Raw genomic sequence first — 24,486 nt, 5'->3', positions numbered from 1 at the left:
GAGTGTTGTATGGCATTGAAGCTTGTTTGGAGGTTAGATAGCACAGTGTCCAATGACGGGCCGAAAGTATATAGAATGGTGTCATCTGCGTAGAGGTGGATCAGGGAATCGCCCGCAGCAAGAGCAACATCATTGATGTATACAGAGAAAAGAGTCGGCCCGAGAATTGAACCCTGTGGCACCCCCATAGAGACTGCCAGAGGACCGGACAGCATGCCCGCCGATTTGACACACTGAACTCTGTCTGCAAAGTAATTGGTGAACCAGGCAAGGCAGTCATCCGAAAAACCGAGGGTACTGAGTCTGCCAATAAGAATATGGTGATTGACAGAGTCGAAAGCCTTGGCAAGGTCGATGAAGACGGCTGCACAGTACTGTCTTTTATCGATGGCGGTTATGATATCGTTTAGTACCTTGAGTGTGGCTGAGGTGCACCCGTGACCGGCTCGGAAACCAGATTGCACAGCGGAGAAGGTACAGTGGGATTCGAGATGGTCAGTGACCTGTTTGTTGACTTGGCTTTCGAAGACCTTAGATAGGCAGGGCAGGATGGATATAGGTCTGTAACAGTTTGGGTCCAGGGTGTCTCCCCCTTTGAAGAGGGGGATGACTGCGGCAGCTTTCCAATCCTTGGGGATCTCAGACGATATGAAAGAGAGGTTGAACAGGCTGGTAATAGGGGTTGCGACAATGGTGGCGGATAGTTTCAGAAATAGAGGGTCCAGATTGTCAAGCCCAGCTGATTTGTACGGGTCCAGGTTTTGCAGCTCTTTCAGAACATCTGCTATCTGGATTTGGGTAAAGGAGAACCTGGAGAGGCTTGGGCGAGGAGCAGCGGGGGGGGGGGGGGGGGGGGGGGGGGGCTGTTGGCCGAGGTTGAAGTAGCCAGGCGGAAGGCATGGCCAGCCGTTGAGAAATGCTTATTGAAGTTTTCGATAATCATGGATTTATCGGTGGTGACCGTGTTACCTAGCCTCAGTGCAGTGGGCAGCTGGGAGGAGGTGCTCTTGTTCTCCATGGACTTCACAGTGTCCCAGAACTTTTTGGAGTTGGAGCTACAGGATGCAAACTTCTGCCTGAAGAAGCTGGCCTTAGCTTTCCTGACTGACTGCGTGTATTGGTTCCGGACTTCCCTGAACAGTTGCATATCACGGGGACTATTCGATGCTATTGCAGTCCGCCACAGGATGTTTTTGTGCTGGTCGAAGGCAGTCAGGTCTGGGGTGAACCAAGGGCTGTATCTGTTCTTAGTTCTGCATTTTTTGAACGGAGCATGCTTATCTAAAATGGTGAGGAAGTTACTTTTAAAGAATGACCAGGCATCCTCAACTGACGGGATGAGGTCAATGTCCTTCCAGGATACCCGGGCCAGGTCGATTAGAAAGGCCTGCTCACAGAAGTGTTTTAGGGAGGGTTTGATAGTGATGAGGGGTGGTCGTTTGACTGCGGCTCCGTAGCGGATACAGGCAATGAGGCAGTGATCGCTGAGATCCTGGTTGAAGACAGCGGAGGTGTATTTGGAGGGCCAGTTGGTCAGGATGACGTCTATGAGGGTGCCCTTGTTTACAGAGTTAGGGTTGTACCTGGTGGGTTCCTTGATGATTTGTGTGAGATTGAGGGCATCTAGCTTAGATTGTAGGACTGCCAGGGTGTTAAGCATATCCCAGTTTAGGTCACCTAACAGAACAAACTCTGAAGCTAGATGGGGGGCGATCAATTCACAAATGGTGTCCAGGGCACAGCTGGGAGCTGAGGGGGGTCGGTAGCAGGCGGCAACAGTGAGAGACTTATTTCTGGAGAGAGTCATTTTCAAAATTAGTAGTTCGAACTGTTTGGGTATGGACCTGGAAAGTATGACATTACTTTGCAGGCTATCTCTGCAGTAGACTGCAACTCCTCCCCCTTTGGCAGTTCTATCTTGACGGAAGATGTTATAGTTGGGTATGGAAATCTCTGAATTTTTGGTGGCCTTCCTGAGCCAGGATTCAGACACAGCAAGGACATCAAGGTTAGCAGAGTGTGCTAAAGCAGTGAGTAAAACAAACTTAGGGAGGAGGCTTCTGATGTTGACATGCATGAAACCAAGGCTTTTTCGATCACAGAAGTCAACAAATGAGGGTGCCTGGGGACATGCAGGGCCTGGGTTTACCTCCACATCACCCGCGGAACAGAGAAGGAGTAGTATGAGGGTGCGGCTAAAGGCTATCAAAACTGGTCGCCTAGAGCGTTGGGGACAGAGAATAAGAGGAGCAGGTTACTGTAGCATAACGCACTGTATGTATGCATGGAGCATAATGTATTTACTGTTTAATCACATGTTTTCAAGTACTGGTGACAAATCATGCATTCCGCTTCGTGCATAGATTGTAATGGACACATATGATGTGTGTAAAATACTTTTTGGAAGATTGTACTGATTATGATGAGCTAAATGCCAGGTATGTGTGGCGCCATGTTTGTTGATATTACACAATGCATTCCGGTTGTCACGTAAACGTCTGTCAGACCAAAGATGTTATAACAAAACGAGGTGAAGGGATGGTTCACTTGACTGACTTAGATTGTAACTGTTGTTCCTCAGGGTTGCCAGATAATACTCCAGGGGTATTATTTTTGTTTAACTTGTAAACTTCTCCTGTATTTGGCCTATATTTATTGATGAATCCCCCCACAATACCTTCCCCCATTTCCACCCAACAGTGCTGTTTAGACGCGTTTGTTGCATCACACATTCTGTTGCTATTGTTCCAATCACATGTTTGCGGTCAACAACGGTCACCTATATGTGATCGTTTACATCAAAGGGTTAATTAGCTAAAATGCTAAAGTTGTCCGTGATGAGATTCGAACACGCAGCAATTTGGCTTGCGAGACATTTGTGTTCTACACCTACTCATCCACCCGACCAACTACCCTCCTTTCGTTTTTGCCTAAGTTACCTATAATACTAATTGGAGTGTCTCAGATTGATGTTTACTATGTTATGTCTAGTCTATGAGACCAGTCTGCATGCTGCGGTTACCGAGAACCAGAGTCGAAGAACACGGTACAGCATAGTTCCAATATTGCTTCAGATACCAGAACTAGAGGCCTGTAACTTTACTAAACCCTGATGACAAAATGACCAAGTGTGACTTCTACCATTACCTCTACATATTTTTCCTTGTAGCCCTGGATAAACCCACCTCGTTCAACTCATTGAGGGCTTGATGATTAGTTGACGAGTTGAATCAGGTATGCTTGTTCAGGGTTACAATAAAAAACGTGTACTGTTTGGTGTACTCGAGGACCAGCGTTAGGAAAACACTGATTTATACAACGAATTTCCATGGGCTCAAAGCTCAAATCCATGAGTCTTTCTCTCTCCTGAGCATCCAACTTAATTAGAATATAATGATTATAAACGGTCCTATCAGAAAGGCCTTAATCAAAACAAAACTTTCATTTTTCAAAATAGGCCTCCAATGAGCTGGTGGTATTAAAATTAAGCACACTATCGTGTTCCTTGGTGGAGGGAAGAGGAGAATGCTGCCGTGATGATTTCTAAATCCTATCAGGGGGTACTACGGTGGCACATTGGCATTTATTATCAGTCAGTGTTTAATCAAGCGCCGGAGTGATTAAGTAGCGAATTGAGGAGCTTGTCATTTCTCAAAATTGAGTTTGTTGTGTGTGTGAGCAAGGGATATTATTCGTTATCATCTCACAGCCGTTTAATGAGTAAGATTCTAATTCTGTTATTTTTACAAAACTAAATTATTTTTTTACCATTTTGTTTGACATTTGAACTAACTTTGATTGGCAGATTTACGGCTTTGCTCAAACTGAGACACCGTTTAAAGCTGCATTATGTAACTGTTTGGGAGACCCAACCAAATGCACATAGAAATGTGAGTTATAGATCTGTCATTCTCATTGAAAGCAAGTCTAAGAAGTGTTAGATATGTTCTATATGCGCAATTTCTACGCATCCTGTTCCTATGTTGTTTGCGTCTTTTACTTCCGGTTTTGTACACCAGCTTCAAATAGCTGAAAATACAATATTTTTGGTTATTGAAAATACAATTGAAGTCGGAAGATGACATACACCTTAGCCAAATACATTTAAACTCAGTTTTTCACAATTCCTGACATTTAATCCTAGTAAAAATTCCCTGTTTTAGGTCAGTTAGGATCACCACTTTATTTTAAGAATGTGAAATGTCATAATAATAGTAGAAATAATTATTTATTTCAGCTTTTATTTCTTTCATCACATTCCCAGTGGGTCAGAAGTTTACATACACTCAAGTAGTATTTGGTAGCATTGCCTTTAAATTGTTAAACTTGGGTCAAACATTTCAGGTAGCCTTCCACAAGCTTCTCACAATAAGTTTTGGCCCATTCCTGCTGACAGAGTTGGTGTAACTGAGTCAGGTTTGTAGGCCTCCTTGCTCGCACACGCTTTTTCAGTTCTGCCCACAAATTTTCTATGGGATTGAGGTGAGGGCTTTGTGATGGCCACTCCAATACCCTGACTTTGTTGTCCTTAAGCCATTTTGCCTCAACTTTGGAGGTATGCTTGGGTTTAAGCTTTAACTTCCTGCAAACCATAGTCTGTTTTTTTTAATGGTGGTTTTCAAGCAGTGGCTTCTTCCTTGCTGAGCGGCCTTTCAGGTTATGTCGATACAGGACTCGTTTTACTGTGGATATAGATACTTTTGTACCTGTTTCCTCCAGCATCTTCGCAAGGTACTTTGCTGTTGATCTGGAATTGATTTGCACTTTTTGCACCAAAGTACGTTCATCTCTAGGAGACAGAACACGTCTCCTTCTTGAGCGGTATGACGGCTGCTTTGTCCCACAGATGAACGTGGTACCTTCAGGCATTTGGAAATTGTTCCCATGGAGATCTACAATGGATAATTTCTTTGGATTCTTTGGATTGTCCCATGATGTCAGAGCAAAGAGGCAATGAGTTTGAAGGTAGGCCTTGAAATACATCCACAGGTACACCTCCGATTGACTCAAATGATGTCAATTAGCTTATCAGAAGCTTCTAAAGCCATGACATCATTATCTGGAATTTTTCAAGCTGTTTAAAGGCACAGTCAACTTAGTGTATGTAAACTTCTGACCCACTGGAATTGTGAAACAGTGAATTATAAGTGAAATAATCTGTCTGTAAACAATTGTTGGAAAAATTACTTGTGGCATGCACAAAGTAGATCTCCTAACTGACTTGCCAAAACTATAGTTTGTTAACAAAAAATGAGTGGAGTGGTTGAAAATAAGTTTAAATGACTCCAACTTAAATGTTTTTAAACTTCTGACTTCAACTGTATATTTTACAGCTGTTTAGACGGTACAATTATTCTCTACACTTTAGTTTGCTTGTTTTGTCACATAAACTGAAATTAGGATAACTATTTGAATTGTATCAACAAGGAAATGGAAGAGCGATTTCAGCATTATGCACCTTAAAAGAACAAAATGGCCCCAATGTAGGTTTTGGTGTCCAACGATCCATGTAACATCCCTCTAGCTTTAACTCAAAAGTTAATACGCAAAGGAAACTATGAAACTTTATAGTTTGCGTTGGCTTCGTCAATGATTAAACGAGTTACAGCCAGGTATGTGATACATTAACACCCTTCTCATCTGAGCATCGGAAATGTTCAAAACCTTATCAAGCTAAATCTGTAAGCATAAATCGTGTCATTACCGTAGGTTCATCTGAAAACGAAAGCTGTTAAGGGTTTCAGAGATCGCAAAGTGTGTTTTTCACGGGATTCTGACACTAAACGTAGTTTCAAGTAGCTAACTGTTCAAATGATGATAAATGTCTTGCCTGGAGAAAGACAGTGCATGATATACAGTACCAGTCAAAGGTTTGTCTTTATTTGTACTATTTTCTACGTTGTGGAATAATAGTGAAGATATCAAAACTATGAAATAACACATATGGAATCATGTAGTAACCAAAAAAATATTAAACAAATCAAAATATGTTTTATATTTGAGATTCTTCAAAGTAGCCACCCTTTGCCTTCATGACACTTTTGCACACTCTTGACATTCTCTCAACCAGCTTCATGAGGAATGCTTTTCCAACAGTCTTGAAGGAGTTCCCACATATAATGAGCACTTGTTGGCTGCTTTTACTTCACTCTGCGGATGCCAGGTCATCTGATGCAGCACCATCACTCTCCGTCTTGATCAAATAGCCCTCACACAGCCTGGATGTGTGTTTTGGGTCATTGTTCGGTTGAAAAACAAATGATAGTCCCACTAAGCGCAAACCAGATGGAATTGCATATCGCTGCAGAATGCTGTCATAGCCATGCTGGTTAAGTGTGCCATGAATTCTAAATAAATCACTCTCAGTTATCACTGACAGTATCACCAGAAAAGCACCCCCACACCATCACACCTCCTCCTCCATGCTTCATGGTGGGAACCACACATGCGGAGATCATCTGTTCACCTACTCTGCATCTCACAGACACAGCGGTTGGAACCAAAAATCTCAAATTTGGACTCATCAGACCAACGGACAGATTTCCACCGGTCTAATGTTCATTGCTCTTATTTCTTGTCCCAACAAGTCTCTTTTTCTTATTGGTGTCCTTTAGTAGTGGTTTCTTTGCAGCAATTCAACCATGAAGGCCTGATTCCCGCAGTCTCCTCTGAACAGTTGATGTTGTGATGTGTCTGTTACTTGAACTCCTTGAAGAATTTCTTTGGGCTGCAGTTAACTCTAATTTATCTCATTAACTTATCCTCTGCAGCAGAGGTCTTCCATTCCTGTGGCGGTCTTCATGAGAGCCAGTTTCATCATAGCGCTTGATGGTTTTTGCTACTGCACTTGAAGAAACTTTCAAAGTTCTTGAAATTTTCCAGATTGACTGACCTTCATGTCTTAAAGTAATGATGGACTGTCGTTTCTCTTTGCTTATTTGAGCTGTTCTTGCCATAATATGGACTTGGTCTTTTACCAAATAGGGCTGTCTTCTGTATACCACCTCTACCTTGTCACAACACAATTGGTCTGCTCAAATGCATTAAGATGGAAAGAAATTCCACAAATTAACTTTTAAGAAGGCTCAACTGTTAATTTATATGAATTCCAGGTGACTACTTCATGAAGCTGCTTGAGAGAATGCCAAGAGTGTGCAAAGCTGTCATCAAGACAAAGGGTGGCTACTTTGAAGAATTTGTTTAACACTTTGTTGGTTACTACATGATTCCATATGTATTATATTATAGTTTTGATGTCTTCACTATTATTCTACAATGTAGAAAATAGGTAAAACAAAAATAAAAAACTTGAAAGAGTAGGTGTGTCCAAACGTTTGACTGGCACTGTATGTGTTATATTAATTGTTGCGCAACCTTAGAAGACAACATTCACCGTATCCATACATTTATTGTGCCTCGTTGGTACAATCAACAGGGAGGAAACAGTAGTTCACCTCCCCACAGGGGCCAATTACAGTATCAGGCCATTTTGCGGGGTGAGACTGCTTTTCTTTTCCTTTTCACTTCCTCGCCTGTCAAAACTTGAATCCAATAAAGTGTCTTCAACAAATGAACAGCTCTTTGAATGACTTTCTCGCAATCCTGAGAATGAAGAAAAGTGGGCAATCGAGAGAAACATGCTGACCGCATGAGTGATGTAGCGGCAACAACAACAAAAAAGGGTGGGTAAAAATAGTGTTTACGCGAGAGCGTTGCATACGTGTTATCTGACCTTTAGGGTACTTGTTGTGGCGTGAAGCTAGAAGTGGGGAGTTTGAAGGTGTACCGGAGGCGGTATTGTTGGGAGTTTAGGCCAGAAGAAAACTATTTGGTACATAAATTGTAGGGGCCTTAGTTGTCTTGGTGCGCTTTCACACTTCATTACACCATGTTCAGCTGACTTTGGTCTTAGATCTGTCTGGTCAATTCGGATGAAGTATCTGTAACGGCTGTTGTAGGTGGAAGAAGGCGAGGACCAAGGTGCAGCGTGGTACGCGTTCATCCGTTTAATAATGGAACTGAACACTGATTAACAAAAACACAGATAACAACCGAAACAGTTCTGTCTGGTGCAGACACAAAAACAGAAAGCAAACACCCACAACCAAAATGGGGAAAACAGGCTACCTAAGTATGATTCTCAATCAGAGACAACGAACGACACCTGCCTCTGATTGAGAACCATACTTAGGTAGCCTGTTTTCCCCATTTTGGTTGTGGGTGTTTGCTTTCTGTTTTTGTGTCTGCACCAGACAGAACTATTTCAGTTGTTCTCTGAACCAAACACATAGAAATATAACATAGAAAAAAGAACATAGACCACCCACCCCAAATCACGCTCTGACCAACCTAACACAAAGACATAAAAAAGGAACTAAGGTCAGAACGTGACAGAATCAGTCCAGAAATGCAGTCATTTAGCTGCCTTGCAATTTGGCACAGAACAGCTTAGAACTAAGCTCTTTCCACTGATGCCTAATAATACCATCCATCCATCCATACAACCATTCTAACCACCTCTTATTGGCACAGATGTTTGGCAATGATAGGTGTTGTCCAGTAAGGTTCCTGTGGTGTTTGACCCCGTTTGTGGCCATACAGATGACTGTAGTGGTGTGTCAGTGGCCCAGTGGTGTGTCAGTTGGCTGTGTTTGGTTCACTGAGGTGCTATGGGTCCACACCGGCCCTGGCTTAGCCTCCAGCCATGAGTCCTTATGAGGCTTGACAGCGTGTTTACTTTGGACGCCATTTCCTAGAAGTTTCTGCATGGTTTGGCGCTCACTAACAGTTGATGGCCGGCCTCTTTATTGAATTAGTTCTGTGTCAGAGCGTGAGAGTGAGAGAGGGAGAGAGATAGAGAGAGACGGAGTGGCTTTTGTCCTCTTTCGACATCCACCTAAACCCCTTTCCCTACTCTCTCTCCTACTGAGAGGGTCATGAATTTATGTTCCACACTCTGACATATGCACACGGACACTAACCCCAACACAAACATCAACAGAGTCAACCATTCAGGGGGTTATACATTGTGGTCGCACACAAACAGAAGTGGGGAAACTGGATGGATGTGTCGGAGATCCTATTGGATCTCTGCTTTATTCTATTGAGATGCCTCTCTTTGGGATGTGTTGTACATGTATCGCTTTCAGGGCAAATATCACATACTGACGTATAACGACCTTGTCCTGTATAGAGAAGCGTATTCGTACAGCGAAACGACCCGTGCTTCAACCAGTGATAGCATGTCTTCCTTGACCCATTGATCAAGCAAGAAAAGACACAAAAACTCACATACGGTACTCTCCCACGCTACCAACTATAGCACACCCACATCCCGCATCCTCCCACTTCTTCAAAGAGAATACAAATGGCTTCTTCAATCCCAACACTTTGAAGCATGGAGGTCCTCGCAGCCATTATTCAACTGGAGCGTGAGCAGCCCCATTCTGAATGAACTAACCTTGATCGCATGCTAGTTGTAGTGCGCTGGCACTCTAAGCCAAGATTTCAGATGCTCTTTAACCTGTCATCTATGAGCACTTTGTAGTGCCACCTTTTGCTTTTTTTTTTACAGCTGTAAGTCGCTTGGGGTATGTCTCTATCAGTTTTGCACATCGAGAGACTGACATTTTTTCCCATTCCTCCTTGCAAAACAGCTCGAGCTCAGTGAGGTTGGATGGAGAGCATTTGTGAACAGCCGTTTTCAGTTCATTCCACAGATTCTCGATTGGATTCAGGTCTGGACTTTGACTTGGCCATTCTAACACCTGGATATGTTTATTTTTGAACCATTCCATTGTAGATTTTGCTTTATGTTTTGGATCATTGTCTTGTTGGAAGACAAATCTCTGTCCCAGTCTCAGGTCTTTTGCAGACTCCATCAGGTTTTCTTCCAGAATGGTCCTGTATTTGGCTCCATCCATCTTCCCATCAATTTTAACCATCTTCCCTGTCCCTGCTGAAGAAAAGCAGGCCCAAACCATGATGCTGCCACCACCATGTTTGACAGTGGGGATGGTGTGTTCAGGGTGATGAGCTGTGTTGCCAAAAAGTTCAATCTTGGTTTCATCTGGCCAGAGCACCTTCTTCCACATGTTTGGTGTGTCTCCCAGGTGGCTTGTGGCAAACTTTAAACAACACTTTTTATGGATATCTTTAAGAAATGGCTTTCTTCTTGCCACTCTTCCATAAAGGCCAGATTTGTGCAATATACGACTGATTGTTGTCCTATGGACAGAGTCTCCCACCTCAGCTGTAGATCTCTGCAGTTCATCCAGAGTGATCATGGGCCTCTTGGCTGCATCTCTGATCAGTCTTCTCCTTGTATGAGCTGAAAGTTTAGAGGGACGGCCAGGTCTTGGTAGATTTGCAGTGGTCTGATACTCCTTCCATTTCAATATTATCGCTTGCACAGTGCTCCTTGGGATGTTTAAAGCTTGGGAAATCTTTTTGTATCCAAATCCGGCTTTAAACTTTTTCACAACAGTATCTCGGACCTGCCTGGTGTGTTCCTTGTTCTTCATGATGCTCTCTGCGCTTTTAACGGACCTCTGAGACTATCACAGTGCAGGTGCATTTATACGGAGACTTGATTACACACAGGTGGATTGTATTTATCATCATTAGTCATTTAGGTCAACATTGGATCATTCAGAGATCCTCACTGAACTTCTGGAGAGAGTTTGCTGCACTGAAAGTAAAGGGGCTGAATAATTTTGCACGCCCAATTTTTCAGTTTTTGATTTGTTAAAAAAGTTTGAAATATCCAATAAATGTCGTTCCACTGTATGATTGTGTCCCACTTGTTGTTGATTCTTCACAAAAAAATACAGTTTTATATCTTTATGTTTGAAGCCTGAAATGTGGCAAAAGGTCGCAAATTTCAAGGGGGCCGAATACTTTCGCAAGGCACTGTAGTTGATGTTATTCATTACCTAGATGTCAGCATCTGTAAAAAGGGGTCTTGGGGAAACCAGTATACAGTATTCCTCGGTCATTGATTGTGGCCTGAGGGAGGAAAAACAGTGAAGAGAAAAGACACTGAGATCGATATTAGGCCACAATGTTTATTCAGTAGTGTTGTTTCAACGTATAGGTACAATACTGTCTGCTTTTGTAAGACAAAAAAAAGAAAAAGAAAATGCCAGTCATTATCATCACCCCCCTGGTGTAATGTACGCACCTCCCTATTCTCTCCAAGAGAGCGGGTACATTTCCAAATGGTAGGCACTTTGAAGGTTTAAAACATTGGTGAATATACATTTGTGTATATATAATATATCTTTTCATATACTAATAAGCAATTGGACTCAATTGGTCAGAGCTCTAATAGAAATAAAAATATATATATATTTTTTTAAAACAAAGAAAGAAATGTGGCCATAATGGGAATATGTATAGTGATGGTGAGAATACCGTCTTTGGGTTTTGTTTCTGCAGTTCAGTACCTTCCTTTCTATGATAAGCTGAGAGAGAGAGGGGAGGGGGGGGGGTTGCAGGTAGAGGGCAGAAGCTTGAGGGTATAGCAGAGTGGGGAAGGAGGAGGAGGAAGGGTTGCATGGAGGAGGATGGCCTCAGATTGGTGGTAGGAGTTCAGATGACAACGTCTATTTCACATTACCGCACAGCTCAGCATCTCAAAAAAGGCAACTTCACTATCTGTTGTACCTTTCTCCTCGTTGCAGGTTCATGCAGAGGGGACCGTTTTAATGAGAAAGGGTGACGGCAACAACAGGTCAATCCCGTACCTTTGTACTTTTGTCGGTACATGTTTTGTGCTTGGTAACCAACCTCACACTGTCTGATAATCGCTCTCAGGAAAGCTCTTCCCCGGTAAACAGAGCAATTCTGCGGACCAGCACCTGTATTGGGATTAGCTCAAATCGAGATGCATTGACTGACCACAACACTTGAAGCTTTAGAAAAAGGATCCAAAGTTCCATTTCACTCTTAACAACTGGTACTGAACCACTGGGAACATCGCTGCCATCCGCACAGAGCTGACTCATTTCAATTGGCAGCTGGTGCGTGTCCAGTAGTACATAACAGGCCGCCAGAAAGGATCTCCTGACTAAACCAGCGACACGGGGAGACAAAAACACTGGGCGCGCTGGCAACACAGTGGAGTGAGACAAAGGGGAGGGGCCGACAGGTCCATTGGCTCTGGTCCAATCTGATTACCATGAGGAGATGGAGAGAGTGCTGGGGGTGAGAGTCAGAGGTGGTACAGGCAAAGTAAACTAGGGGGAAATATTGGGGGTGGAAGGGAGCCAACGCCCCTGAGCCAAATTTAACCCCAAATATACTAAACGCTCTGAGCTGAACGAGACCAGCAGAGGAGCAATGCAGTGAATGTGAAATGTGAAAAGTTGTATGCAATTAAATAAAATGACATAAACATCCACAAGACACACTGTAAAGTAGATCTTATATATTTTTCTTGAGCCCCTGCCACATCTTCGCTTTTAAAGACCAATTCCCGATTATAAACACGTACGCTGTATAAGAAATGGTTTTGACCAAGAGAAACATTGAAAGAAAACAAAACAAGACAAACAAAAATTAAATTAAACGCTCACTTTCCACTAGATGGGTGTGAGAGCAAGAAAATAAACATTGTAACCTGAAGGGAGAACATTTACATTGACCGTTATCAGCGTTAATATGAAGACGAAAGTACTTCATGAAAACTACAAAGGCATTTTTTTTTTTTACATCTGAGAAAAAAAAAAGATAAATTAATGAAATACACATTTTAGAGATCAATGTCAGACATGCTAGGACAAAAATGAAAAAAAAAAATATGAAGTAGGATTGATACAGAATAATTATATTCAATTATTTCCACTTTTAAAAATATTCTTTACAAATACACACTGCTACAGTTAAATAGTAGTCAGTGACTAAAAACAGCTCCTTTGACAGAAGACAGATGGAATCAGTTTTTCTCACCTTTACAGATTGTGTTTTTTGTTTCGTTTTTTTCAGCCTTTTCAAATAATACACAAAATGTTTAAATACACTGAGATTTGCCATAAAATAAGCAATGCTTGGCTTTTCATTTAAAAAAAGAAGAAAGAAAATGTCTTAATTACAATACTCTATGCAAAAGCTTTCCTTTATGTATTTTTTCCTCAATAAATGTTGAACTTTTTGTTGTTGTTGTTGTAATTTAACAGCTTTTGTCGTTGTCATGGACTGCCATAAACTGTCACTGTGATTTGTCAATCTTCTCGCGAGGGGGCGGGGCTTTAGGCATAAAACTCCTTGGTTGGGGCCTTCTGATATGCTGTCCCAGAGGGTTTCTTCTCTCCCAGGTCGTAGCTGCCCTCATCCTTCTTCCTCATGCGGTAAACCAAGAGGAGGATGAGGAAGATGGCAAAGAGGAAGCCAATAACTCCGCCCGCAATGACAGCTGTGGACAGAGCGCAGGAGAGATCAGAGGTTAGAGGTCAAAGGCTATTCAGAGGACACTGAAGCTTACAGCATCTAGAGAGGGAACTTTGAATGCACTGTACCCTTTCGTAAGCAATCTACCTGTCAAGCTACTCAACATTACTCCCAGATCTTGCACTTTTTTCTTGTGTGCTAATTCTTTACATAGGCTTTCGTAATTTTCCCATTAATACTTGTATGAGGTTTCTTTATAGTCCTTAATCTGTTTTAGGGCCCTCATGACGATACAATCTCCCCTCTGCTTCAGTTTTATTTCAACATCTTGGACTGGCCCCTTGGCCCCATGGGTAAAAAGTAACCTGCCACTCTTACAGCAAATTACCCTCCTGGAAACCGTGCAGTGCCTCGGTGTGGAGCGGATAGATGTACAGGAAATGACGACAATTAGAGTTGTGGGAGCCATGGGGGACAGGAAGAGGAAAATTAGAGGTATAGAGGACAGGAGGAGGTTAGCTAGCCACGTCTGTTTGCACAGTGGGCTGGGCCTTCTGGTCTCTGGGTTTTACATTGAGTTAATCCACAGTATTTACAGGCTTGTCCAGGCCCGGGTTTCAGTGGATGTGGCCAACGTGACAGTAATTGAAAACAAATGAAAAAAGTAGCATACCTAGCAGACAGACTTTGAAAAGGCAGGGCCTCACATGTCTACAGGGTAGATCATTTGAACAATTTTGAAATACACTAGTTAGACAAATATTCAAGTTTGGATGTAACTTTTAGAAATGTCAAACTTTGGAATAAACATAAAAATCCAAATGCGCAAAGGCAACTAACTGGATGGATGTTTGTTGGATACACACTACATGATTAAAAGTATGTGGACAACTGCTCGTCGAACATCTCATTCCAAAATCATGGTCATTAATATGGAGATGGTCCCACCTTTGCAGCTATACCAGCCTCCACATACTTCTGGGAATGATTTCCACTAGATGTTGAAACATTGCTGTGAGGACTTACTTCCATTCAGCCACAAGAGCATTAGTGAGGTCGGGCACTGATGTTGGGCGATTAGGCCTGGCTCGCAGTCGCATTTCCAATTCATCCCTAAGGTGTTCGATGAGGTTGAGGTCAGGGATCCGTGCAGGCCAGTCAAGTTCTTCCACACCGATCTCGACAAACTATTTCTATATGGACCTCGCTTTGTGCACGGGGGCATTGTCATGCTGAAACAGGAAAGGGCCTTTCCCAAACTGTTGCCACAAAGAAGGAAGCACAGAATTGTCTATAATGTAATTACATGCTGTAGCGTTAAGATTTTCCTTCACTGGAACTAAGGGGCCTAGCCCATATCATGAAAAACAGCCCCAGACCATTATTCCTCCTCCACCAAATGTTATGCATTGGGGCATGGAGCGTTCTCCTGGTATCCGCTAAACCCAGATTCATCCGTCGGACTGCCAGATGGTGAAGCGGGATTCATCACTCCAGAGAATGCGTTTCCACTACTCCAGAGCCCAATGGCGGTGAGCTTCACACTACTCCAGACGATGCTTGGCATTGCGCATGGTGATCTTAGACTTGTGTGCAGCTGCTCGGCCATGGAAACCCATTTCATGAAGCTCCCTACGAACAGTTCTTGTGCTGACGTTGCTTCCAGAGGCAGTTTGGAACTCTGTAGCGAGTGTTGCAACCGAGGACAGATCCTGCTCCTAGATGTTTCCTCTTCACAACAACAGCACTTACAGTTGACAGGGACAGCTTTAGCAGGGCAGACATTTGACGAACTGACTTGTTAGAAAGGTGGCATCCCATGACGGACGGTGCCACGTTGAATGTCACTGAGCAATTAAGAACGGGCCATTCTACTGCCAATGTTTGTCTATGGAGATTGCATGGCGGTGTGCTTGATTTTCATACACCTGTCAGCAACGGGTGTGTCTGAATTAGCCAAATCCTCTCATTGGAAGGGGTGTCCACATACTTTTGACCATGTAGTGTATTTCCAGGACAACTATATTGACGTCCGAATTCATCCTCATCCATTTCACTTCTTCCCAGGAACTAAAAGACGGCTGTCACAACAAAGCAGAAGTAAAGTAGCAATCCATTTGTAGCACACGACATGTGTATCTCTGACACTGAAGGGAAAACTGCATCAGTGAGTGTGATTTCCAGTCAGATCATTTCCCTAGTTCGCATTTCACTAGAGCCGGGGAATTAACACTAAATTGGAGCAAACCGCATTATGAACTCTGGAAGGTCCCACTGAGGGGTAATTTAGTTTATATATTAAACTGGTTATTTTCAGGAGCTGTAGAGAGCTTAGAGAGCTTGACAGACGTGGGGAGAAATCCCCCTTGCCCTTAGATGTGTGTTACTGCACCATTACTACCCTGACCTATTAACAGCACGATTAAGGAATGATCAGGAAATAAACTAAATGTATAACATCAATGTTAAAACGACTGTATTATAGATGATTAGGTGTTTTCATCAAGAGTCCCTTTGCAGAGCATAGATGAAGTTGCTGCACAAGTGCATAAAGATAAAGATGCAGCGAAGATGCAACCAACTAAATGTGCCTGACATCAAGCAGACACATTTTGGCATCGATCCAAGCATGGCACCTGACCTACTTCATAATCAAAGACGTACTCAAGAACTCAGTGGAGAATTCAAACGGCAGTTCAGTTACCTGACAGTGGCTAGGTTTCCATCCAATTGGAGACAGATTTTAGTGTGAGTATTCAAAAATCCGCATAAAAACATGTACTGAATTAAAAAGGAAGTGAAATGGGTTTCCATCGCATTTTGAACTCTACTAAAGGTGTTGTCACAAAAACAATTGTGTTATACAGCGAATGTGCTCACTCTGGACTTGGCAAATGCCCTCTAGCCAACAGCACGCAGATACAGTGCGGATAGGGTACCTACAGTGCCTTCAGAACGTATTCAAACCCCTTGACTTACTCCACATTTTGTCATGTTACAGCCTGTATTCAAAAGGGACTAAATCAATTGTTTTCTTTGCCATCTACACACAACACCCCATTATGCCAAAGTAAAAACATATTTTTTACATTTATTTGAGCAAATATCTCATTTACATAAGTATTCACACAAATGATTCAAGCTCTGTCAAATTGCCATTTTCAAGTATTTTAAGCCGAATTAAGTCAAAACTAAGTGGGCCATTCAGGAACATTTAATGTCGTCTTGAAAAGCAACTCCAGTGTATATTTGGCCTTGTATTTTAGGTAATTGTATTCCTAAAAGGTGAATTTGTCTCCCAGTGTCTGTTGGAAAGCACTGAGTGTACTACTTTTATAAAGCCAGCTTCAGTTAGCTTCACATTCTAGCTCAGGCTTCATCCGTACTATGACTCTAGCTGGCTTGTCATATGTGGCTAGGATTTTGTGCTTTGCTCTATTCCGTTTTTTTTAAATCCTAAAAAACTCCCTTGCTGATGACAAGCATACCCATAACATGAAGCAGCCACCACCATGCTTGAAAATATGAGGAGTGGTAAAATTTTAGCAGTTTTACTTTAGTGCCCTATTGCAAACAGGATGCATGTTTTGGAATATTTTTTATTCTGTACAGGCTTCCTTCTTTTAGTATTGTGGAGTAACCACAATGTTGTTGATCCATCCTCAGTTTTAAGCTTTCACAGCAGTTCACAACAGTTTAAACTCTGTAACTGTTTTAAAGTCACCATTGGCCTCATGGTGAAATCCCTGAGACGGCTCTCCGGCAACTGAGTTAGGAAGGACCCCTGTATCTTTCTAGTGACTGGGTGTATTGATACACCATCCAAAGTGTAATTAATAACTTCACGATGCTCAAAGGGATATTCAATGTTTGCTTTTTCGTGTTTATCGATCTACCAATAGGTGCCCTTCTTTGCTAGGCATTAGAAAACCTCCCTGGTCTTTGTGGTTGAATGTGTGTTTGAAATTCACTGCTCGAGTGAGGGACCTTACAGATAATTGTATGTGTGGGGTACAGAGATGAGGTAGATATTCAAAAATCATGTTAAACACAATTATTGCACACAGAGTGAGTCCATGCAACTGATTATGTGACATATTAAGCAAATGTTTAGTCCTGAACCTATTTGGGCTTGCCATAATGAAGAGATTTATTACTTGATTCAAGATGTTTCAGATCAAAAAAATTATATGAATTTGTAAAACATTCTGAAAACATAATTCCACTTTGACATGACGGGGTATTGTGTGTAGGCCAGTGACACACAACACCTCTATTTAATCCATTTTAAATTCAGGTTGTAACACAACTAAATGGAGAAAAAGTCAAGGGGCTGTGAAAACAAAAAAAATACAAAAGAGCGAGATCATTTGTATTTGTCAAACAGCAGGCAAGTATCGATCGCCATGTCACCCGAATAAGACCCTCGATATATATTTGAAAATAGCATAAAGTTTAAGTACTTTAGGCGCATAAAAAGGTTAGATGGAAACCTGGTTGGTCATCTAAGAAATTCAACCTAATTTCCTATTTAAAAGCTCACAACTCATAATCAACCTCTAGTCGATCACAAACAGTAGTCTAGTGTAGATGTGTAGACGCAGGTGCAAGGACTGCATCCTGTGTCCACTGTCCAAACCGCCAAACCCCAGTGTGGTTTCTGTACATACCTGCCAGCACCTCTGTTCTCTGGAAGAGGTTTTCCGAACGCACCTCGATGGGCTCCAGGGGGGAGCTGGGGACGCCGGTGGTGCTGGTGATCTGGTTCTTACGCTCGTCCTCTGTGACGGGTACAGGGGGCTGGGAGGAGAGAATGAAAGAGTTACAGATTGAGGGATACATACGGGTTCTGTACCAACATAATGGCCTGGAGCCTCATTTGTCAATCGTGCGTAGGCACAAGTCTGGGCGTAAATCGGCCACGCGGGATCATTTCCACGAGAAGTGGGCGATTTAGCAACGTTTCCTTGACAGTGTGCGTACATCTACGCACAACCATGACCATGTGTACGCATAGTGCCAAGTGGTGGAATAAGGAAACCGCTTGTCAAGCGTAGAATGTTGAAAATGTCATAATGAGTAATCATTCAAGAAAACGTCATTGTATTTACATTTGACCACGTCAGTGCATTTGTACGATAACGATCCATATAAAGTAGAGTCATTTGTTAAATTAGAGGCACGTGTGAAAGTGAAACTATTGTTGAAACTCTATAAAAGTCTAAGATGATGGGAAATCGAATGAGAGGCTAATCTTGCTCTGTTGGAAGATTCAGCACACGCTGCATTTTGCAGAGGTTGCGTTTTTCGAGACGTGCTATCCACCCTTGTGTTTTTGGCAGCGGGCACTTATTCAGCGGGCGCTTGCCAATCGGCATCTTTCAGCCCTCGATGAGCCAATGTTTTGGATGCAATTCTCAGCAAAACAAATGTACAATCTCCCATACACCATCGCACAACAGGTTGAAGTCAAGAGGGATTTCTTTACCATCAATGGGTTCCAAAATAGGACCGGAGCAATAGAGGGCACCCACGTGGCCATAAAAGCACCATCCCAAAACGAGTTCAACTCTGTGAAACAGAAAAGGCTTCCACTCTTAATGTGCAGGTGATCAGTTAAGTGATGCGCAAAAGACGCTGCTGAAATTGGTGGCACAAGGTGGCCAGGTGGCACGCACGACTCCCCCCTAAACGCCTACAGGAGGGCGCTGTTGAGGATCAGGGCCTTATTGGTGAGTATATTTTCCAGCGCTAAAAGCAACTAATTGTCCTAATGGTCGTCTCTTTATAGCTGTGTTTTTACTTCTAACGGTCAAGCCACAACTGAACGAGCCAAATAAAACCTTTAGGTTGTTTTTTTGTTTTGTTTTTGCGACGTTGTATTTCATGGTACGGCGTTGTATACTCCCCACGGGCTTTAAAGGGGTGATATTTTGACCATATTTGGAGACCATCCCTAGTCTCTTCAGATCCGTAATGATTTGAAGGGGCTAGGGGAACAGGAAAGGGACCACTATTGGCAACAAACCTGTGTCCTTGACTTGGCTTAACGGGAAGTGACTGCCCCTTACCTAGGAAATAATCCCCCTGTACACCATGTATAGGGGGATTATAGTGTTCCAAAATGTGAGATTATGGCTGTTGGTTCAGTAATCCAGCATAACGTACCACATCACCTGATCAACATCAGTGGTCTAGATGACTACTTGATCCTAATTGATCCTAGAATTCCAGCATTGGGGTCAATGCATGTTCAACTATTATCTGGGGGTGGTGAATTGAAAGTCCCTCAAAGAAAATAGCAGGCAATTGTCAACCCGTTGATTGTACAAAGGAATATCTACCATATGCAGCAGATTAGGACTGGTCATAGGGCAGTTCGGGCAAATGCTCAATGGGCTGGTCCATCTTTAGCTTAGTGGGCCGGTCTGGTGTATGGGTTGGTTGTTCTGTTCCCTCACCTCTGTTCGGACTGGCTTCCTGGGCGTTTGCATTGGCAGGTCCTCTCTGGGTGTGGCTGTCTCCACTCTAGGAGTGAAGTCTTTGGTGGAGTCCTTGGTGGGTTCTGCTTTGGGGGCAATGTACAGCGTGCTCACGGTCACCGCCTCCTCGAACACCTCCTCGCCAATGCCTGCAGAGCAAGATGAAGAGATAGCACTGTTTGTACTACATCCCCGGAAGTCAATCCCTTTCACTTTAATGCCTGCTGAAGGCCAAAGGTCGTTTGAGTCTGTGTTTAAGTGAAATCCTGCTTTTTCATAAGACCTTCTTTTTTTTAGAAGTACGTTACATTCGCATTCCTAATTCAATTGCAACAGACAAAAGCCACCTCCTGATATTCTCGAATGGGATGAGGTGGAACTAATGTGAGGTAAAAACAAGAGTTCGCTACAGTTGTCATAGCACTTTGTTACAGCCTGCTTTGCTTTGGCCGCCTGCCTGTCGCTAAAAGGTTTCGTAAAAGGTGCTTCGATACCTAAGTGAAACCTCCGTTTTGACCGACATGCCTGTTCTGGGTGAAAGACACAGTATACAGCAGTGACTGTTTGTGTCCGCCAGCCTGCCTCCCTGTGCGTGTTGACCCAGTTGAAGGCTACGGTGACCAGACTCTTACCTGACCCTGACCCCGAGTTAAAGTCGTCGTCGTCCTCGGGGTAGTAACCCCCGGACCCTGTGTCGTCAATGAAAAGTTCGTCCACTTCGGAGGACGACTTGGCCGCATCCGCTATCTGAAAGGGAGAACAACAGAAACATAAGACTAAGTGTTGGAGGATTTAGACTGTAAAGAGACCACTTTTCAGTGTGCGAGTCTGACATAACTTTCCTGTAGCCACCACTTTGTCTTGGAAAATACTTCTAGCGGTGAACACATTCATGGATACTACGGTCTCACCTTTGGTAGGAGGCCCTGAGTTTCATTGAAAAGTGAACACCAACGCTCTTATCACTGGACTCAAAGCCGTAGTTGCCCCAAAAAGAGTTGCATTGGTAGTTTCGGGAACTACAGAATGTTCTGCCAGGTAGGACCATTGTTATATGCTTGAACATCGTAGTCCGCGTACCTCCGAGGAAACTTGTCTACACAAAACGCTCTGGATTATATCACTGTCTCAAGAGACATAACACCCCTCTCTAAACAGATGAGCATTAAATTAGACGTCTAGCCCCGCCCGCCATCGTTGCCGGGGGGTGAAAGTCCATAGAAGTGTGTGTTTGTCTTACAGCTTAAACGGAGTAGCCAATAGGGAAGCTGAAATTGAACTATGCTGTTTGTGTGACTTGCAAAGGCATCAACCCCCCCGAGACTATAGCATGCTAGTTAATAAAATGTTATGTCATCCATCCTCAATTTCCTTTACACACAACATCATAGAAACTCTGTGTAATGACTGCACATTGGACAAAACATTGCCATTGCTGTGTGCGTGCATGTGGAATAGCTGGGTAGCTGGGTAGGCCCCATGGCAACCTCCATGGCAACCTCCAACCAACCTCCATTCAACCTCACTCAGAGCCCGGGTGTGATGTCCCCTCCATACTGATGCTACTTAAGAAAAGGGCCACAAAAGAGGGCCAACAATAAATCATCCCAGCGTTGCTAAGGTGCTTGTGTGGTGGTGGTGCTAGGTGCTGATAAACCTGAAACTAAATGAACTGGGATTCGATTTTACACTCGGTGCTTTTCCAGAAAAGGCCGGGGAAGAAAGAGTTTCGGAGGGCCTGACATAAGAGATGACTCTTTTCTTTGGAAGGAAGCTGTGATAAAGGTAGAACAGTAGTAGGTTTGTGTTGTCTGTCTGTCTGTCTGTCTGTCTGTCTGTCTGTCTGTCTGTCTGTCTGTCTGTCTGTCTGTCTGTGTGTGTGTCTGTCCTTGCAAGGTTGCCTTTTTTACTATGCCTGCAATAGATGAACAACACACCCACACACACACACACACACACATTATTCAATACATCACAAATATAAAGAAAGAAACACTAAACAATGACACTGCTATAGTGTACAAAGGGCGAGCACACAGTGAATCAAATCAGATATTAAGTCTAGAGCGGAAATTGTCAGTAAACTCCTGCCCCCTTATCACTATTGACATTTTGAACCTTCCAGGAAGACTTGCCTTTGAATTATTCTCACAAGCTGGGAGTTCCAAGCCTAGAACCCCATAACAAAGAAGTGCCATCCCCATAGAAACATTAGACTACTAGTAATTCTATTTCTACGCCATTCTCGCGTGTATGGAAACCCTCTTCTCCTTCCAGATAGTGTCTTCTGTGTTTGTTTACTTTCTTTCCACAGAAAGTGAGAGGCCAGACAGGGCACCGATTCTCTTTCAGCTCGTCAACTAAATGGCAATTAGGCTATTACAGCCTAATGCTGTTCCCCCTCGTGGTGCTCTTCACAAACAAAGCCTGCTCTACACATGATCTGACTACTGCGCACTGGCATTCTTTCAACTCAAGACATAAAGGCTTTCTTCCAAGCAGGCTTTTTCTTTATAAAGACGAGGGCTCTAGAGTACGGACAGACATCTGTTAAGGCTTCAAGCACACACACACACACACACACACACATGCACGCACGCACGCACGCACGCACGCACACACACACACACACATGCACGCACGTACGCACACACACACACACACACACACACACGCACGCACGCACGCACGCAAGCACACACACACACACACACGCGCATTTGAAATACTTTATTTGAATCCACCAATCAAATTTGCATTAAAAAAAGGATCCAAACATTTCAAAGGTCCCTGTATGTATGACACTCAAGGGTACAGAAAGCACCTCCTTCTCCAAATAGCCAGGCTGCCCACGACAGCTGAAACAGAGCAGTACCTAGCCAAATGCTTTGCCCTAGTTTTTGTCAGGCCCGCAGTCTGGAGGCCACGCGCCGCACGCCTGTGTACGTGGCCGAGACTGCCAAATATCAGCCCCACCAGCTTGCACCTCCACCCGAGACTGTCCAAGCGTGCCACGCGGGGCTGGTATTTAAGAAGCTTCCTGGCAAAGGCCTGCTCCATGGAGCCGTCAAAAGAGCAGCCCACTTCCAGAATGAGCCCTTCCCCCCTGGCCTCCCCCCACAACAACAATATGGAACACAGGAACACATCATCATCATCGTCACACCAGCTTCCCCTTACACAAGAATGTTTCTGTACGTGTGCTGGTGGTGAGACTACTTCACCTCTCTGGCTATCAGGTCAACAAGGCGGCCATGTCTAGCAACGCACCAATCCTTTAATGACCAGCAGCCATTCACAACATGGGCAATGGACTCCATTACATTTGACTCATGTAGAATACAAAATGGGTCATGGTTTGCAGGGTTCCAGAGTGGTAGATTATATTTTGTTGGTAGGACTTGCAGCCTCGCCTTGGATGAGATGCTCCATCATGGGTGACAGAAGCCTCCACGACAACACCGAGATCTCACCACAACTGCATCAAGAGGCCGTCACTGGCTCAGTTTGCACATCGGTCCGTGTCCACCTGAGCTCCACTCCAGTCTGGTTACACAGGTCGTTGAGGTCAGGACAGTCTGACCAGACACCAAAGCCCGCAGCGGGAGTGTCCAATTTCCCATTGACATTCCTCCAGGAAGTTGTCCTCGGTGTCCATGGCTAGTGGAACCTTCCTCCCCTCTTTTCCCTTGCATTCATTTATGTGAAATTTGTAAAAAAAAAAAAAAAAAAAAGGCTGTTTAAATCATTTTTTATTCTAGGTCTCTATAGAGTACCGACAGACATCGGTTAATGCTTCAAGCACACGCACATGCACCCCCCCCCCCCCCCCCCCCCCCCCCCCTCCAGCTATGACCCTAACTAACACAGTGAGAGTGAGAGCGGTCGGATACAAAACATACAATCCCTCTCCACTGGTATGAATAAAGGGGAGAAAGCCCGTAGAGAATTCACACAGCCAATCAGAGCCTTAGCCGAGACCCTAACAAGCAACGAGCAGCACCTAGTCGTGCGCCTGACCGACTGACTGACTGACAGAGTGACTGCGATAACAAGGGTCTAGCAGCACTGTGGCTTCTATTAGAACTGAACTACAGCAGTTCCTACTGTCTGTCTGCTCCTCATGAACAACTAGTGGCCAGCAGGAGGCTTGGTGGTGATGCAGTCGGTCTCCATAGAGACCTTGTCTAGGGAAAGAAACATAATAGACAAGAGGAGGAAGAAGAGAGGGGGAGGAGAGAGGAGAGGCAGAAAGAGGAAAGAGGAGAGAGAGAGAGGGGGAGAGAGAGAGAGAGAGAGAGAGAGAGAGAGAGAGAGAGAGAGAGAGAGAGAGATATTATGTGCTGCAGTAGACAATCTGTTGCCAGCAGGTTGCTTTGCTAAAAGCCTGTCAAACCACCAAACCTATGCCTGGCGGTGTCTGGAAGCCAAAGAGGCTCTCTCGATGGCTTGGGCAGTTAGCTGTGAGCTAGCGCTATTGTATGTATGTGTGTGTGTGTGTGGGGGGGAGGGGTAGTTAGAGTAGGGGATGGGTGGCTAAGGGTCGTGGGGGTAGTGTAGGGTAGCTTGGAGGAGCCATCTTGCCCCATCTCTAATCCGCGTTGACACACTGCAT

At 43.8% G+C, this 24,486-nt stretch overlaps 1 protein-coding gene across 1 annotated transcript in view; it reads right to left on the bottom strand.

Moving 5' to 3' along the window:
- Positions 1-11,052: 11,052 nt before the first annotated feature.
- Positions 11,053-24,486, bottom strand: part of LOC110487617 (syndecan-2-A) — a 34,859-nt gene continuing 21,425 nt past the window's right edge. Inside the window, exons 2-5 of the mRNA XM_036971809.1 lie at positions 20,504-20,618; positions 19,851-20,020; positions 18,060-18,189; positions 11,053-13,414 (exon numbers count right to left, since the gene is read on the bottom strand). Coding sequence (XP_036827704.1) covers positions 13,251-13,414; positions 18,060-18,189; positions 19,851-20,020; positions 20,504-20,618 — 579 coding nt within the window. The 3' untranslated portion in view covers positions 11,053-13,250. The remainder of the gene's footprint in view (positions 13,415-18,059; positions 18,190-19,850; positions 20,021-20,503; positions 20,619-24,486) is intronic.

Source organism: Oncorhynchus mykiss, chromosome 32, assembly GCF_013265735.2.
Source record: "Oncorhynchus mykiss isolate Arlee chromosome 32, USDA_OmykA_1.1, whole genome shotgun sequence".
NCBI classification, from domain to species: domain Eukaryota; kingdom Metazoa; phylum Chordata; class Actinopteri; order Salmoniformes; family Salmonidae; genus Oncorhynchus; species Oncorhynchus mykiss.
Note: the sequence above shows the minus strand (reverse complement) of the source record. Positions and strands in the feature narration are given on the sequence as shown.